Source organism: Melanerpes formicivorus, unplaced genomic scaffold (assembly GCF_026170545.1).
Source record: "Melanerpes formicivorus ecotype bairdi unplaced genomic scaffold, bMelFor1.0.p_v2 SCAF_89, whole genome shotgun sequence".
In the NCBI taxonomy this organism is placed as follows: domain Eukaryota; kingdom Metazoa; phylum Chordata; class Aves; order Piciformes; family Picidae; genus Melanerpes; species Melanerpes formicivorus.
The window spans coordinates 939,428-953,209 of record NW_027142441.1 but is presented as its reverse complement, the minus strand read 5'-3'; the positions used below and the strand labels follow the sequence as shown (position 1 = coordinate 953,209).

Genomic DNA, 13,782 nt, shown 5'->3' with positions numbered 1-13,782 from the left:
GGGTGGCAGTGTGGAGCTGCTGGAGGGTTGGAAGGCTCTGCAGAGGGACCTGGCCAGGCTGGCTCCAGGGCTGAGCTCAGCTGTGTGAGGTTCAACAAGGCCAAGTGCTGAATCCTGCACTGGGCTCACAACAGCCCCAGGAGTGCTCCAGGCTTGGGGCAGAGTGGCTGCAAACTGCCCAGCAGGGAAGGAGCTGGGGGTGCTGGTTGGCAGCAGCTGAAGAGGAGCCAGGGAGTGCCCAGGTGGGCAAGAAGGCCACCAGCAGCCTGGCCTGGAGCAGCAATGGTGTGGGCAGCAGGAGCAGGGCAGGGATTGTCCTCCTGTGCTGGGCACTGGGGAGGCCACAGCTTGAGTGCTGGGTTCAGCTTTGGGCCTCTCACTCCCAGAAGGACATTGAGAGGCTGGAGCAGGTCCAGAGAAGGGCAACCAAGGTGGGGAAGGGTCTGGAGAAGAGGGCTGGGGAGGAGCAGCTGAGGGAGCTGGGGATATTGAGTGTGGAGAAGAGGAGGCTGAGGGAGACCTCATTGCTCTCTGCAGCTCCCTGAGAGGAGGCTGCAGCAAGGTGGGGGTTGGGCTCTTCACACTAGTGACAAGTGATAGGACAAGAGGAAATGGCCTGGAGTTGTGCCAGGGGAGGCTTAGGTTGGAGATCAGAAGAAACTTCTTCTCTGCAAGGGTTCTCCAAGCCTGGCAGAGGCTGCCCAGGGAGGTGGCTGAATGCCCATCCCTGGAGGTGTTTCAGAGAGGCAGAGCTGTGGTGCTGAGGGCTATGGTTTAGCCCCAGCCTGGGTAGAGAATGGCTGGGCTTGAGCTTAGAGGTCTTTTCCAGCTGCAGTGATTTCATCACCCTGTGATTACCTTGCTGTCTGCTTTTATAGACCTCCTGGTCTGTAATTATGCCTATGTCTCACTTCCAGGAAAATTGTTTCTCCTCCCTGAGCTGTTGCTAGAAGCTGTCTCTGGTTGTCTCCTGCCTGTGGTGCTGCTTCCCTGGATAACTTGTTGGATTTTATGTCTTCTTTTTAGGGCTTAAGCCTCCTCTGAGTTTTTTGCTTTGCTTGTCTCAGTTAAAGATGGACATTGGATAATCCACAGCAGCACTCTCAGCCTGGGCAGTGCTGTCTGTCTTCATACAGCCCTCCCCTCTGAAGGCTAGAAGGAACTCATAGCATCATAGAAAGGTTTGGTTGGAAGGGACCTTAAAGATCATCCAGTTCCAACAGGTCACAGCTTTCTGGAACACCTCCAGGGATGGGGACTCCACCACCTCCCTGGGCAGTCTCTGCCAAGCCCTGACCACTCTTGCCTCTGTATCACAGACATTTTGCCTCTGTATCACAGTATCAGCAAGGTTGGAAGAGACCTCGAGGATCATCAAGTCCAACCTGGCACCACAGACCTCATGACTAAACCATGGCACCAAGTGCCACATCCAATCCCCTCTTGAACACCTCCAGGGATGGGGACTCCACCACCTCCCTGGGCAGCACATCCCAATGGCTAACAACTCTCTCTGGGAAGAACTTTCTCCTCACCCCCAGCCTAAACCTCCCCTGGCACAGCTTGAGACTGTGTCCTCTTGTTCTGCTGCTGCTTGCCTGGGAGAAGAGACCAACCCCCACCTGGCTACAGCCTCCCTTCAGGGAGTTGCAGAGAGCAAGAAGGTCTCCCCTGAGCCTCCTCTTCTCCAGGCTAAGCAACCCCAGCTCCCTCAGCCTCTCCTCACAGGGCTGTGCTCCAGACCCCTCCCCAGCTTTCTTGCCCTTCTCTGGACACCTTCCAGCACCTCAACCTCTTTCTTAAACTGAGGAGCCCAGAACTGGACACAGGACTCAAGGTGTGGCCTCAGCAGTGCTGAGCACAGGGCACAAGGACTTCCCTGCTCCTGCTGGCCACACTCTTCCTGCTGCAGGCCAGGATGCCCTTGGCCTTCTTGGCCCCCTGGGCACACTGCTGGCTCCTGTTCAGGCAGCTGTCAGTCAGCACCCCCAGGTCCCTCTCTGTTTGGCAGCTCTCAGCCACTTTGACCACAGCCTCCTCTTCAACCTAACCCTCCCCTGGCACAACTCCAGGCCATTTCCTCTCCTTCTATCCCCTGAGCCTAGGGAGCAGAGCCCAACCCCCACCTCACTGCAGCCTCCTCTCAGGGAGCTGCAGAGAGCAATGAGGTCTCCCTCAGCCTCCTCTTCTCCGCAGTTCCCTCAGCTGCTCCTCAGGGCTGCTGTGCTGGGAGTTTTACCTTCCCCACTCTTCCCTTTGCCTTCTCATTTCCCCTTTCTCCCCAAGCTGGACACAGTGCTGTGCTGTGAGTTTCCTTGCTGGGCTCCTGTGTTGTCAGCTCTCCCCCAGGATCCCCTGAGGTCTCAGCAGTAACTCTTTTATTTTCCTGGGCATTTTGATAGAATCACAGAACTCTCAGGGCTGGAAGGATCAAGGATCAAGGGCTCAAGGCTCAGCCAGTCCCAACCCCCCTGCCATGGGCAGGGACACCTCACACCACAGCAGGTTGCTCACAGCCACATCCAGCCCTGCTGCAAACACTTCAGGAATGAGGCATCCACAATTTCTCTGGGATACCCATTCCAGTGCCTCACCACTCTGATAGTACAGAACTAATACCTAATGTCCAATTTACATCTCCCCTGCTCTAGCTTAAAACCATTGCCCCTTGCCCTGTCACCACAGGCCCTTGTGAAGTCCTTCTCCATCTTTCCTGTAAGCCCTCAGTGATGCAGGTGATCTGCTCCATCACCTTCCCTGGCACCAAGGTCAGACTGGCAGCTCTGCAGTTCCCTTTTAACCCTTGAGCAAGCTGTGCTGGTGGGAGGTGTCCCTGCCCATGGCAGGGGGCTGGAACTGAATGAGCTTTGAGGTCCCTTCCAACCCATTCCAGGATTCTAAGATTCTCAGACTGATTCTAAAAGATTCTTTCTGCTGTTCTGAAGGCAACCTGGACTGTTAAGAGTTGCTTCCACCTCCTGAAAGCTGACAGGGAGGAGTTAATCTTTCAGATGATAAATCTTGTGTCAGTGATGTGGCTGAGCAGATGCTGAGTGGTTTGATTATTGGTTGTTGGACTCTGTAGCTGCAGTACTCTGACACAGGAGGTCTTGTTCTCCTTGGGGCATCTGCATGCCTGAGGTTTAGTGTTTCAGCCTTGGTAATCAGCTGACAATGAGAGCCTTATTTTGTAGCCCCCCACCCCAGAGCTAATGACTTTTAAATGCCAGGTCAGAGGCTCCTCATTATGCAAAGCTACCTCATAGCCAGAAGTGTCTGTTGTGTTTATCAGGTGTGCTGGAGCTCCACCAACAAAGCACCTAGTTCCTGCTGTCATGTTGCTCCCTAGTGTGACATGCTGCAGGCTCTGCTGGAAGCCAGGCAGGACTGGTGTCTGGCAATGGCCTTATTTTTGACTCTGAGATGCCACCTGCAGTCCTGTGTTCAGCTCTGCAGACCCCAACACAAGAAGGACATGGAAGGAAGGGGGTGGAGAAGAGGCCACCAGCATCACCCAAGGGCTGGAGCACCTCCCCTATGGGGACAGTTGGGGCTGTTCAGCCTGGAGAAGAGAAGGCTCAAGGGAGACCTTAGAGCAGCCTACCAGTACCTGGTGTCCCCCAGGGATCAGTGCTGGGCCCCATTCTCTTTAACATCTTCATTGATGATCTGGTTGAGGGCGTTGAGTCAGTCATCAGCAAGTTTGCAGATGACACCAAGTTAGGAGCAGATGTTGGTCAGTTAGAGGGCAGAAGGGCTCTGCAGAGGGACCTTGCCAGGCTGCAAAGATGGGCAGAGGCCTACAGGATGGCATTCAACAAAGTGCCAGGGGCTGCACTTTGGCTATGGCAACCCCAGGCAGAGCTACAGGCTGGGGGCAGAGTGGCTGAGAGCTGCCAGGCAGAGAGGGACCTGGGGGTGCTGATTGACAGCTGCCTGAACATGAGCCAGCAGTGTGCCCAGGGGGCCAAGAAGGCCAAGGGCATCCTGGCCTGCAGCAGGAAGAGTGTGGCCAGCAGGAGCAGGGAAGTCCTTGTGCCCTGTGCTCAGCACTGCTCAGGCCACACCTTGAGTCCTGTGTCCAGTTCTGGGCTCCTCAGTTTAGGAAGGACATTGAGAGACTTGAAGGTGTCCAGAGAAGGGCAAGAAAGCTGGGGAGGGGTCTGGAGCACAGCCCTGTGAGGAGAGGCTGAGGGAGCTGGGGTTGCTTAGCCTGCAGAAGAGGAGGCTCAGGGGAGACCTTCTTGCTCTCTGCAACTCCCTGAAGGGAGGTTGTAGCCAGGTGGGGGTTGGTCTCTTCTCCCAGGCAAGCAGCAGCAGAACAAGAGGACACAGTCTCAAGCTGTGCCAGGGGAGGTATAGGCTGGAGGTGAGGAGAAAGTTCTTCCCAGAGAGAGTTGTTAGCCATTGGGATGTGCTGGCCAGGGAGGTGGTGGAGTCCCCATGCCTGGAGGTGTTCCAGAGGGGATTGGATGTGGCACTTGGTGCCATGGTTTAGTCATGAGGTCTGTGGTGCCAGGTTGGACTTGGTGATCTTTGAGGTCTCTTCCAACTTTGGCTATACTGTGAGACTCTGAAGGGGCTCCAGGAGAGCTGGGGAGTGACTTGTGACAAAGGCCTGGCATGACAGGATGAGGGGTGATGGCCTCAGCCTTCAAGAAGCTGCATTTAGATGAGACTTTAAGCAGCAATTCTTCCCCATGAGGGTGGTGAGGCACTGGAGCAGTTTGCCCAGGGAGGCTGTGGAGCCTCCAAGCCTGGAACTGTTGAAAGCCAGGCTGGGTGGGGGCTTGAGCAAGCTGGGCCAGCAGGAGGTGTCCTTGCCCATGGCAGGAGGTTGGAACTAGATAATCTTTGAGGTCAGGTCCCTTCCAACCCTCACCACGCTGGGCTTCTGTGCTTTAGGAGCTCCCCTTCACCAGAACCACTTCCTTCATTTGTCTTCACCTGAATTCTTGTGCTGAAGGTCCTCAGAGCTTCCAGGAGCACCACAGAACGATGCTAGGGAGCATTCTCTGCTGACAGTCTAACAGGTTGCATTTCAAGCTGCCACTCATTGGTTTTCTCTCTTTGATTCTAGGGATGCAGAGAGGCTTGAAGAGTTTTATACCAAGAACCAACAGCTCAGAGAACAGCAAAAAGCACTGCATGACACTATCAAGGTTTTAGAAGACAGGTGAGGTGGTGTCTTCTAGCTTGAGTGACCTCTGCTTCTCCCCAGTGCTCATTTGACACTGTTTTGGTGAGAGACCTCCCAAAGGCTTTCAGTGGCAGGGTGTGAGCTGCTCCCCTCTCTTTGGTCAATGAAAGTGTAGTGCCTGGTTCTGTAGTGCCCAGCTCTGCAGGCATCTGTGTCAGTGTCACCACTGCAGGAGTGGCTTGGTCAGGAGTCACAAACTGGTCCTGTTGCAGCGTGGAAACCCACAGTGCTTGGTGGTGTTCTGCAGAGCTCTTGGAAGTAGCAGCAGTTAGCTGTTGGAGAGAGTCCAGTGGAGGCTGTGAGAGTGATGAAGGGACTTGAACATCTCTCCTGTGAACAAACACTGAGAGCCCTGGGGCTCTTTAGTCTGGAGAAGACTGAGAGTGGATCTTAGGAATGTCTATAAATATCTGAAGGAGGGGTGTCAAGAAGGAGGGGCCAGGCTCTTCTTGGTGATGTCCTGTGGCAGGACAAGGGGCAGTGCACTCAAACTGGAACCCAGGAAGTTCCACCTCAACATGAGGAAAAACTTCTTTGCTGTGAGGGTGCTTGGAGCCCTGGAGCAGGCTGCCCAGAGAGGTTGTGGAGTCTCCTTCTCTGGAGGCTTTCCAAACCCACCTGGATGTGTTCCTGTGTGACCTGCTGGTGGCTAACAAGTTCTGCATGGGACAGCAATGTGCCCTGGGGGCCAAGAAGGCCAGTGGGGTCCTGGGGTGCAGCAGGGGAGTGTGGCCAGCAGAGGCAGGGAGGTTCTCCTCCCCCTCTGCTCTGCCCTGGGGAGACCTCACCTGGAATATTGCATCCAGCTCTGGGCTCCCCAGCTCAGGAGGGACAGGGATCTGCTGGAGAGAGTCCAGTGGAGAGCTACCAGGATGCTGAAGGGACTGAGCACTGCCTGGGGAGGAGAGGCTGAGAGCCCTGGGGCTGATTAGTCTGGAGAGGAGAAGACAGAGAGGGGATTTAATCAATGTCTATCAATATCTGAGGGCTGGGGGTCAGGAGGGAGGGGACAGGGACAGGCTCTGCTCAGTTGCTCCTTGGGATAGGACAAGGAGCAATGGATGTAAGCTGCAGTACAGGAGGTTCCACCCCAACATGAGGAGGAACTTCTTGACTGTGAGGGTCCCAGAGCCCTGGAGCAGGCTGCCCAGAGAGGTTGTGGAGTCTCCTTCTCTGGAGACTTCAAGGCCTGTCTGGATGTGTTCCTGTGTGCTCTGAGCTGGATCCTATGCTCCTGCTCTGGCAGGGGGTTGGACTGGATGATCTCTTTGGGTCCCTTCCAACCCTTAACATCCTGTGAGCCTGTGACCTGCCCTGGGTGATGCTGCTCTGGCAGGGGGGTTGGACTGGGTGCTCTCCAGCGGTCCCTTCCAACCCCTCCCATTCCATGATGGTATGGAAAGTGGTGCTGTCGATGTTCAACAGCCCAGCTGAGTGTGGAGCAGTGCTGCCTGTGTGGCAGGCTTTTGTCAGCAGGCTGTTCTGTGCTCCTGTCTGGCTGCAGGCTGAGGGCAGGGCTGTGCGACCGCTGCGCCGTGACTGAGGAGCACATGAGGAAGAAACAGCAGGAGTTCGAAAGCATCCGGCAGCAGAACCTGAAACTCATCACTGAGCTGAGTGAGTTCCAGCCATGGCTCTGCAGGCAGAGCACCCTCTTTTGTGAGCTAGCTCTTCAGCACTTCCTGGAGCCTGCTGTCATTTGGTGTGGTGTGGGCAGTAAGCACAAGAAGTCCATTCACAGTATCACGGAATCACAGAGCTGTCAGGGCTGGAAGGGACCCCAAGGCTCAGCCAATCCCAACCTCCCCTGCCATGGGCAGGGACACCTCACACCACAGCAGGTTGCTCATAGCCACCTCCAGCCTGGCTGCAAACACCTCCAGGCAGGAGGCTTCCACCACCTCCCTGGGCTACCTGTGCCAGGCTCTCACCACCCTCCTGGGGAACAACTTCTTCCTCACAGCCAATCTCAATCTCCCCACTTCTACTTTTGCTCCATCCCCCCCAGTCCTATCACTCCCTGACACCCTCAAAAGTCCCTCCCCAGCTTTCTTGGAGCCCCCTGCAGATCCTGGGAGGCCACAATGAGGTCTCCTGGGAGCCTTCTCCTCTCCAGCCTGCACAACCCCAACTCTCTCAGGCTGTCTCCAGAGCAGAGCAGCTCCAGCCCTCTGCTCCTCCTCCTGGCCCTTCTCTGGACACCTTCCAGCCCCTCCAGATCCTTCCTGGCACAGAGGCTCCAGAACTGGCCCCAGAGCTGCAGCTGTGGTCTCAGCAGAGTGGAGCAGAGGGGCAGAATCCCCTCCCTGGCCCTGCTGGCCACACTTCTCTTGCTGCAGCCCAGGCTCTGCTTGGCTCTCTGGGCAATGGTGCAAGAGTGGTTTGTGGGTGCTCTACAAAACCTCCCACCCTCCAAAGTGCCTCCCCAGCAATTCCTTCATCTTTCTGGATGGAGATGGCCAGAGGTGATGAGTGCCTGTGCAGAAGTAATGTCATGCTCCAGTCATGGTGACACTTTGGTCTTCTCCAACACCTCATTTTTTAACCTTTTTAATGTCTAGCTTGAGAATTCATTGTGCTGAGCCCCAGAGAGGGGGTGTGGGGGCTGATTGCTCCCTTCAGGGACCTGCCAGGGTGAGATAGACTTTGGTGCTGACATCTCTACAGTGATTTCCTTTTCCTCTCCTGACTCTTTATTTTTTCCCCTATAAATTGCAGTGAATGAAAAAACCAACCTGCAGGATGAAAACAAGAAAATAACTGAGCAGTTCCAGCAGTTACAGAAGGAGTTGGAGTAAGTCTTGATGGGTTTTGTTTTTCTGGCCCTCCTACCCCCATCTCTCAAGAGCTTTAATGGCACTGAGGATGCCTAAGCACTGGAACAGGCTGGGGCCTGGAGGAGTTCATTGGTTTGCTGTTTCTTTTGATTTCATAGAGTCAGAGAAATCCAGGATGGTTTAGGTCTCAAGGGACCTCCAAAACCACCCAGTCCTAACCCCCTGCCGTGGGCAGGGACACCTCCCTCTAGAGCAGGTGCTCAAGGCCTCATCCAGCCTGGCCTTGAACACCTCCAGGGAGGAGGCAGCCACAGCCTCCCTGGGCAGCCTGTGCCAGTGTCTCCCCACCCTCATCTCAAGCACTTCTTCCTAATCTCCATTCTCAGTCTCCCCTCTCCCAGCTCAAAGCCATTCCCCCTCCTCCTGTCACTCCCAGCCCTTATCACCAGTCCCTCCCCAGCTCTCTTGGAGCCCTTCAGGCACTGGAAGGCTACTTTAAATTCCCCACGAAGCCTTCCCTTCTCTTCTCCGGGCTGAACAGCCCTAATTCTCTGAGCCTGTCCTCACAGCAGAGGGGTTGCAGCCCCCTGATCATCTTTGTGGCCCTCCTCTGGACCCACTCCCTGAGGTGCACGTCCTCGCACCGGGGGCCGCAGGGCTGGCTGCGGTGCTGCCGCTGAGGTCTCAGCGGCGCAGAGCGGCAGAGTCTCCTCTCTCCACCGGCCGCTTTCGACGCCACGGGGCCGCCCTGCCTGCTGCCCCCAGAGCTCTTCATCCTGCTGCTGGGGGCTGACCCTCTGCTTTGGTGTCCAGGGAGCGGAAGCGGCAGGCGGCGGAGGCGGAGGCCGACGTCATCCCGGATTCGCCGGTGCTGAGCTGCTCGGCGGCCGGCCGCATGCGGAGGCGGAAGGAGAGCAGGCACATCCGCTACGCCGAGCACAGCCCCCCGCGCCCGGCGCTGCGCCACCGCCCCGCTGGTGAGGCCACTGCCGGGGGGGCTCTGCTTCTCCTGTCTCTGGGTAAATGGCACGGCAGCCAGCAGGCAGTCAGGAAGGGCAGCTCCTGCCAGGCCAGCCTGACCTCCTTCCGTGCCCAGGTGACTGCCTGGTGGATGCGGGGCAGGCTGTGGGTGTGACCTGTGCACAGCCTATGCTCTTGCTCTGCAAACAAAGCCACAGGGGCTGAGGAGGGAATGAATTTGGGTCAGAATCAGAGAATCGGGGAATCACAGACTCAGAGAATGAGAGAGTCATAGAATCAGAGAATCAGAGAGTCACAGAATCAGAGAATCAGAATCAGAGAATCACAGAATCAGAGGATCACAGAATCAGAATCACAGAATCATGGAATCAGAACCACAGAATCACAGAACCACAGAATGCTCTGGGTTGGAAGGAACCCCCAAAGACCATCCAGTCCCAACCCCCAACTTCTACTTCTCTTCAGGCAAGGTTATGGAACAGTCATCCTGAGTGCAATCACACAGCACCTACAGGATGGCCAAGGGCTCAGGCCCAGCCAGCATGGATTTAGGAAGGGCAGCTCCTGCCTGACCAACCTGACCTCCTTCCATGCCCAGGTGACTGCCTGGTGGATGTGGGGCAGGCTGGGGATGGAGTCTGCCTGGACTGCAGCAAGGCCTTTGACACCATCCCCCCCAGCAAACTGCTGGCCAAGCTGTCAGCCCCTGGCTGGGACAGCAGCTCTCTGAGCTGGGTTAGGAACTGGCTGGAGGCTGAGCCCAGAGAGTGGTGGTGAATGGTGCCACAGCCAGCTGGCAGCCAGGCACCAGTGGTGTGCCCCAGGGAGCAGTGCTGGGCCCTGTGCTCTTTAACATCTTCATTGATGACCTGGATGAGGGCATTGAGTCCATCAGCAGTAAGTTTGCAGAGGACACCAAGCTGGGGGCAGTTGTTAGAGAGTAGGAGAGCTCTGCAGAGGGACCTTGCCAGGCTGGGCAGATGGGCAGAGGCCAAGGGCAGGAGATTGAACACATCCAAGTGCCAGGTGCTGCACATTGGCCACAACAACCCCAGGCAGAGCTACAGGCTGGGGTCAGAGTGGCTGAGAGCAGCCAGGCAGAGAGGGACCTGGGGGTAGTGGGTGACAGCAGCTGAACAGGAGAACTGCTCCAGCCTTTGGATCATCCTTGTGGGCCTCTGAGGACTATGAGTCAGGGGAGAAACACCTTTACCAATAACTAGTTTATCAGCATGCTCAGAGCTTATCTCAGCTGACTCTTCTTGCTCCACATCCAGATGCAAATACAACAGTTTCTAGCCCCTGTCTCTCCTCTAGCTGCAACCAAATTGAAATAAACCCAAAGAGTTAGGGCTTGACTTGTGCATAACAGCTCTGGCACACAGCTTTGTCACCACCTTGTGGAGAGGGACACAAAGGTTCTGCCACCCTCAGCAATGATTCTGTAGTTGATCTACCTGAAGTGGGAGATACTTAATCCTAGCAGCTACACAAGCTGTCTTTTTCTGCTGCTGGTACTTTTGGGTTGTGTCTAAGCCCAGAAGTGTTGTCTGCATTTTGGTCTCCAGGCTTTGTTCTGTCAGGTCAGACCAATGCATGCAGGCCTGGTTCATAGAGCCATGGAACTGTGTTGGTTGGAAGAGACATCCAAGATCATGAACTCCAGCCACCAGCTAAAGACCAACATGGCCATTGAAGCATGTCCTGAAGTGCCCTCTCCACACAACCATGGCCTGAGATTGTGCCAGGGGAGGGTTAGGTTGGAGATGAGGGAAAATGTCTTTGGTGCAAGAGTGGTCAGGGCTTGGCAGAGGCTGCCCAGGGAGGTGGTGGAGTCCCCAGCCCTGGAGGTGTTCCAGAGAGCTGTGGCCATGGCACTTGGGGATGTGGTTTGGTGGCCATGGTGGGGTTGGGTTGCTGTTGGACTGGAGGCTCTTGGAGAGCTTTTCCCACCCAAACAACTCTGTGCTTCTATAATAATTTGTCATAGTGATACCTTGGAATAACACAATCAGATGTGCTCAGATCCCTGGGTCTGGAGGCACATCAAAACTCACATTCAGGTGCTTCAAGGTCATGGCTTGTATCTACACAAAGCTACCACAACAATCTGCTTCACCTCACCTTATGGAAATGTTTCTCCATCTTCTCCTAGAGTTTGGGAAACTTCCTCTGTTCTCCACACAAGTGAGCAGCCAGCATGGAGAAGAGATCCTGGTGGCAGACACCTGTGACCCACAGCTGTCCCCTGTACCAAGTAAGTGTGTGGATGCATTTAGCTCTGATCCCATTCAGAATAAGGCAAGAATCTGAGGGTTCCTCAGCAGCTGAGCTCAGCTCTTTCACCAGAGGAGCCAGAGAAAGGATCTGCTCTTCAAGCACAGAACTGCTGCTGCAGTGCTGCCTTGTACTGCCTGGCTGTGTGCCTTACCTAGTGGCACAGCCTCAGGGCTTGGAGTCAAGAAATGGATGGGAGCTCAGTGCAGCTCCCACTGCAGATACCTTCTTCTTCAGGCTGCTTATTCAAGTGTCCTAAGTCTGATGTTCCAAGTGTACAGGAGAGAAAATGTTCTGAGAATTGCTCTCTGCCAGGAGTGTGTAACATGGAGAATGAAACACAACCTTTCAGCTCACCCAGCCCAACCATTCTCTAACTCCACCAAGGCTGGGGCTAAACTCTGCCACTCAGCACCACAGCTCTGCCTCTTGGAAACACCTCCAGGGATGGGCAGATGGGCATTCAACCACCCCCCTGGGCAGCCTGTGCCAGGCTTGGAGAACCCTTTCAGGGAAGAAGTTTCTTCTGATATCCAACCTAAGCCTCCCCTGGCACAACTCCAGGACATTTCCTCTCCTTCCATCACCTGAAACCAGGGAGCAGAGCCCAACCCCCACCTCCCTGCAGCCTCCTCTCAGGGAGCTGCAGAGAGCAATGAGGTCTCCCTCAGCCTCCTCTTCTCCACACTCAACACCCCCAGCTCCCTCAGCTGCTCCTCCTCAGCCCTCTTCTCCAGACCCTTCCCCAGCTTGGTTGCCCTTCTCTGGACCTGCTCCAGGCTCTCAATGTCCTTCTGGGAGTGAGGAGCCCAAAGCTGAACCCAGCACTCAAGCTGTGGCCTCCCCAGTGCCCAGCACAGGAGGACAATCCCTGCCCTGCTCCTGCTGCCCACACCATTGCTGCTCCAGGCCAGGCTGCTGGTGGCCTTCTTGCCCACCTGGGCACCCCCTGGCTCCTCTTCAGCTGCTGCCAACCAGCACCCCCAGCTCCTTCTCTGCTGGGCAGTTTGCAGCCACTCTGCTCCAAGCCTGGAGCACTCCTGGGGCTGTTGTGAGCCCAGTGCAGGACTCAGCACTTGGCCTTGTTGAACCTCACACAGCTGAGCTCAGCCCTGGAGCCAGCCTAGCCAGCTCCCTCTGCAGAGCCTTCCTACCCTCCAGCAGCTCCACCCTGTCACCCAGGTTGGTGTCAGCTGCAGACTGACTGAGGGAGCCTCAATCAGCTCATGCAAATCTTTCATCTTCCCATTAAAGAGAACTCACCCCAGTGCTGACCTCTGGAGAGCACCACTTGTGAGTGGAAGTCCTGCTGTTATTCATTGCCTTTTCTGCAGCTGTGAGTTGGTGCAGGTCTTAGACTCTGAAGTGCTTCTCCAGAAACACTTCTTTGAGGAGAAGCCTCCTGTGTTCCTGATCTGTTTCTGTGAGGCAGTTGACTGAATGACTGCAAGAATCAGCCTCATGCAAGTCAGAGTTGTGGTGTTTGTAGCTCTTGTGCTTCCCAATCATGCTGCCTTGTCCTAGTTTCATGAACTGAGGAGTGTCAAAGCCCTGGCAGAAGAGAAGCTCATCTGTTCCTGTGGCTTGTGAGAGCACAGGAAGAGTAATTACAGGTGTCCCCCAGGAAACACTCAGCACAAGCATTTGACACATTCCCAGGGCTCTGTCTGCTTCTCTCAGACTCTTCGTGCCCTGCACTGGGGGTTTGAGAAGCAGTGACTCATCTTTGCATTTGGATTTTGGGGAGCTGTGTACAAGGTGGAAGTGTGTTTCTGTGGGGTGATCCAGCACTTGGCTCTTCATCAGCAGTTCCTCTTTAGCCTCCCTGCTCCACTTACCTCTTCCAGAGACAGTTTTTGTCATTGTGCATGGCTGCAACTCACTCCATAGTTATCAAGTGTCTTTTATGATCTTCATAGAGTCACAGAGTGATTAGGGTTGGGAGAGACCTCTGGAGATCATCAAGTCCCAGCCCCCCTGCCAGAGCAGCATCACCCAGGGCAAGTCACAGAGGAACACATCCAGATGGGGCTGGAAAGGCTCCAGAGAAGGAGACTCCACAACCTCTCTGGACAGCCTGCTCCAGGGCTCCAGCACCCTCAAAGCAAAGAAGTTTTTCCTCATGTTGAGGTGGAACTTCCTGGCATCCAGTTCATATCCTTTGCCCCTTGTGCTATCACAGCACACCACTGAAGAGAAGCTTCTTGACACCCAACCTTCAGATATTTATGAGCATTGATCAGATCCCTCTCAGCCTTCTCTTCCCCAGACTAAGCAGCCCCAGGGCTCTCAGCCTTTCCTCATCAGACAGATGTTCCAGCCCCTTCAGCATCTTCATAGTGTCCCTTGGAGGTGTTCAGGAGGAGACTTGATAGGGTGCTTGGTGCCATGGTTTAGTTGGTTAGGTGGTGTTGGGTGATGGATTGGACTTAATGATCTTGAAGGTCTCTCCTCTCCCTTCTCCTCTCCTCTCCCTTCTCCTCTCCTCTCCCTTCTCCTCTCCTCTCCCTTCTCCTCTCCTCTCCCTTCTCCTCTCCTCTCCCTTCT

At 55.3% G+C, this 13,782-nt stretch overlaps 1 protein-coding gene across 7 annotated transcripts in view; it reads left to right on the top strand.

Annotated features, from left to right (window-relative positions):
* The window catches only part of RBBP8 (RB binding protein 8, endonuclease), a 74,964-nt gene that overhangs the window by 35,933 nt on the left and 25,249 nt on the right, over positions 1-13,782 (top strand). For 6 of the 7 annotated variants that reach the window (XM_068165456.1, XM_068165459.1, XM_068165457.1 and 3 more), the window contains 5 exons: positions 5,081-5,176; positions 6,705-6,817; positions 7,919-7,994; positions 8,791-8,996; positions 11,114-11,215. In XM_068165456.1, the coding sequence (XP_068021557.1) occupies positions 5,081-5,176; positions 6,705-6,817; positions 7,919-7,994; positions 8,791-8,996; positions 11,114-11,215 (593 nt within the window). The remainder of the gene's footprint in view (positions 1-5,080; positions 5,177-6,704; positions 6,818-7,918; positions 7,995-8,790; positions 8,997-11,113; positions 11,216-13,782) is intronic. The other variant, XM_068165462.1, reaches the window with a different exon arrangement.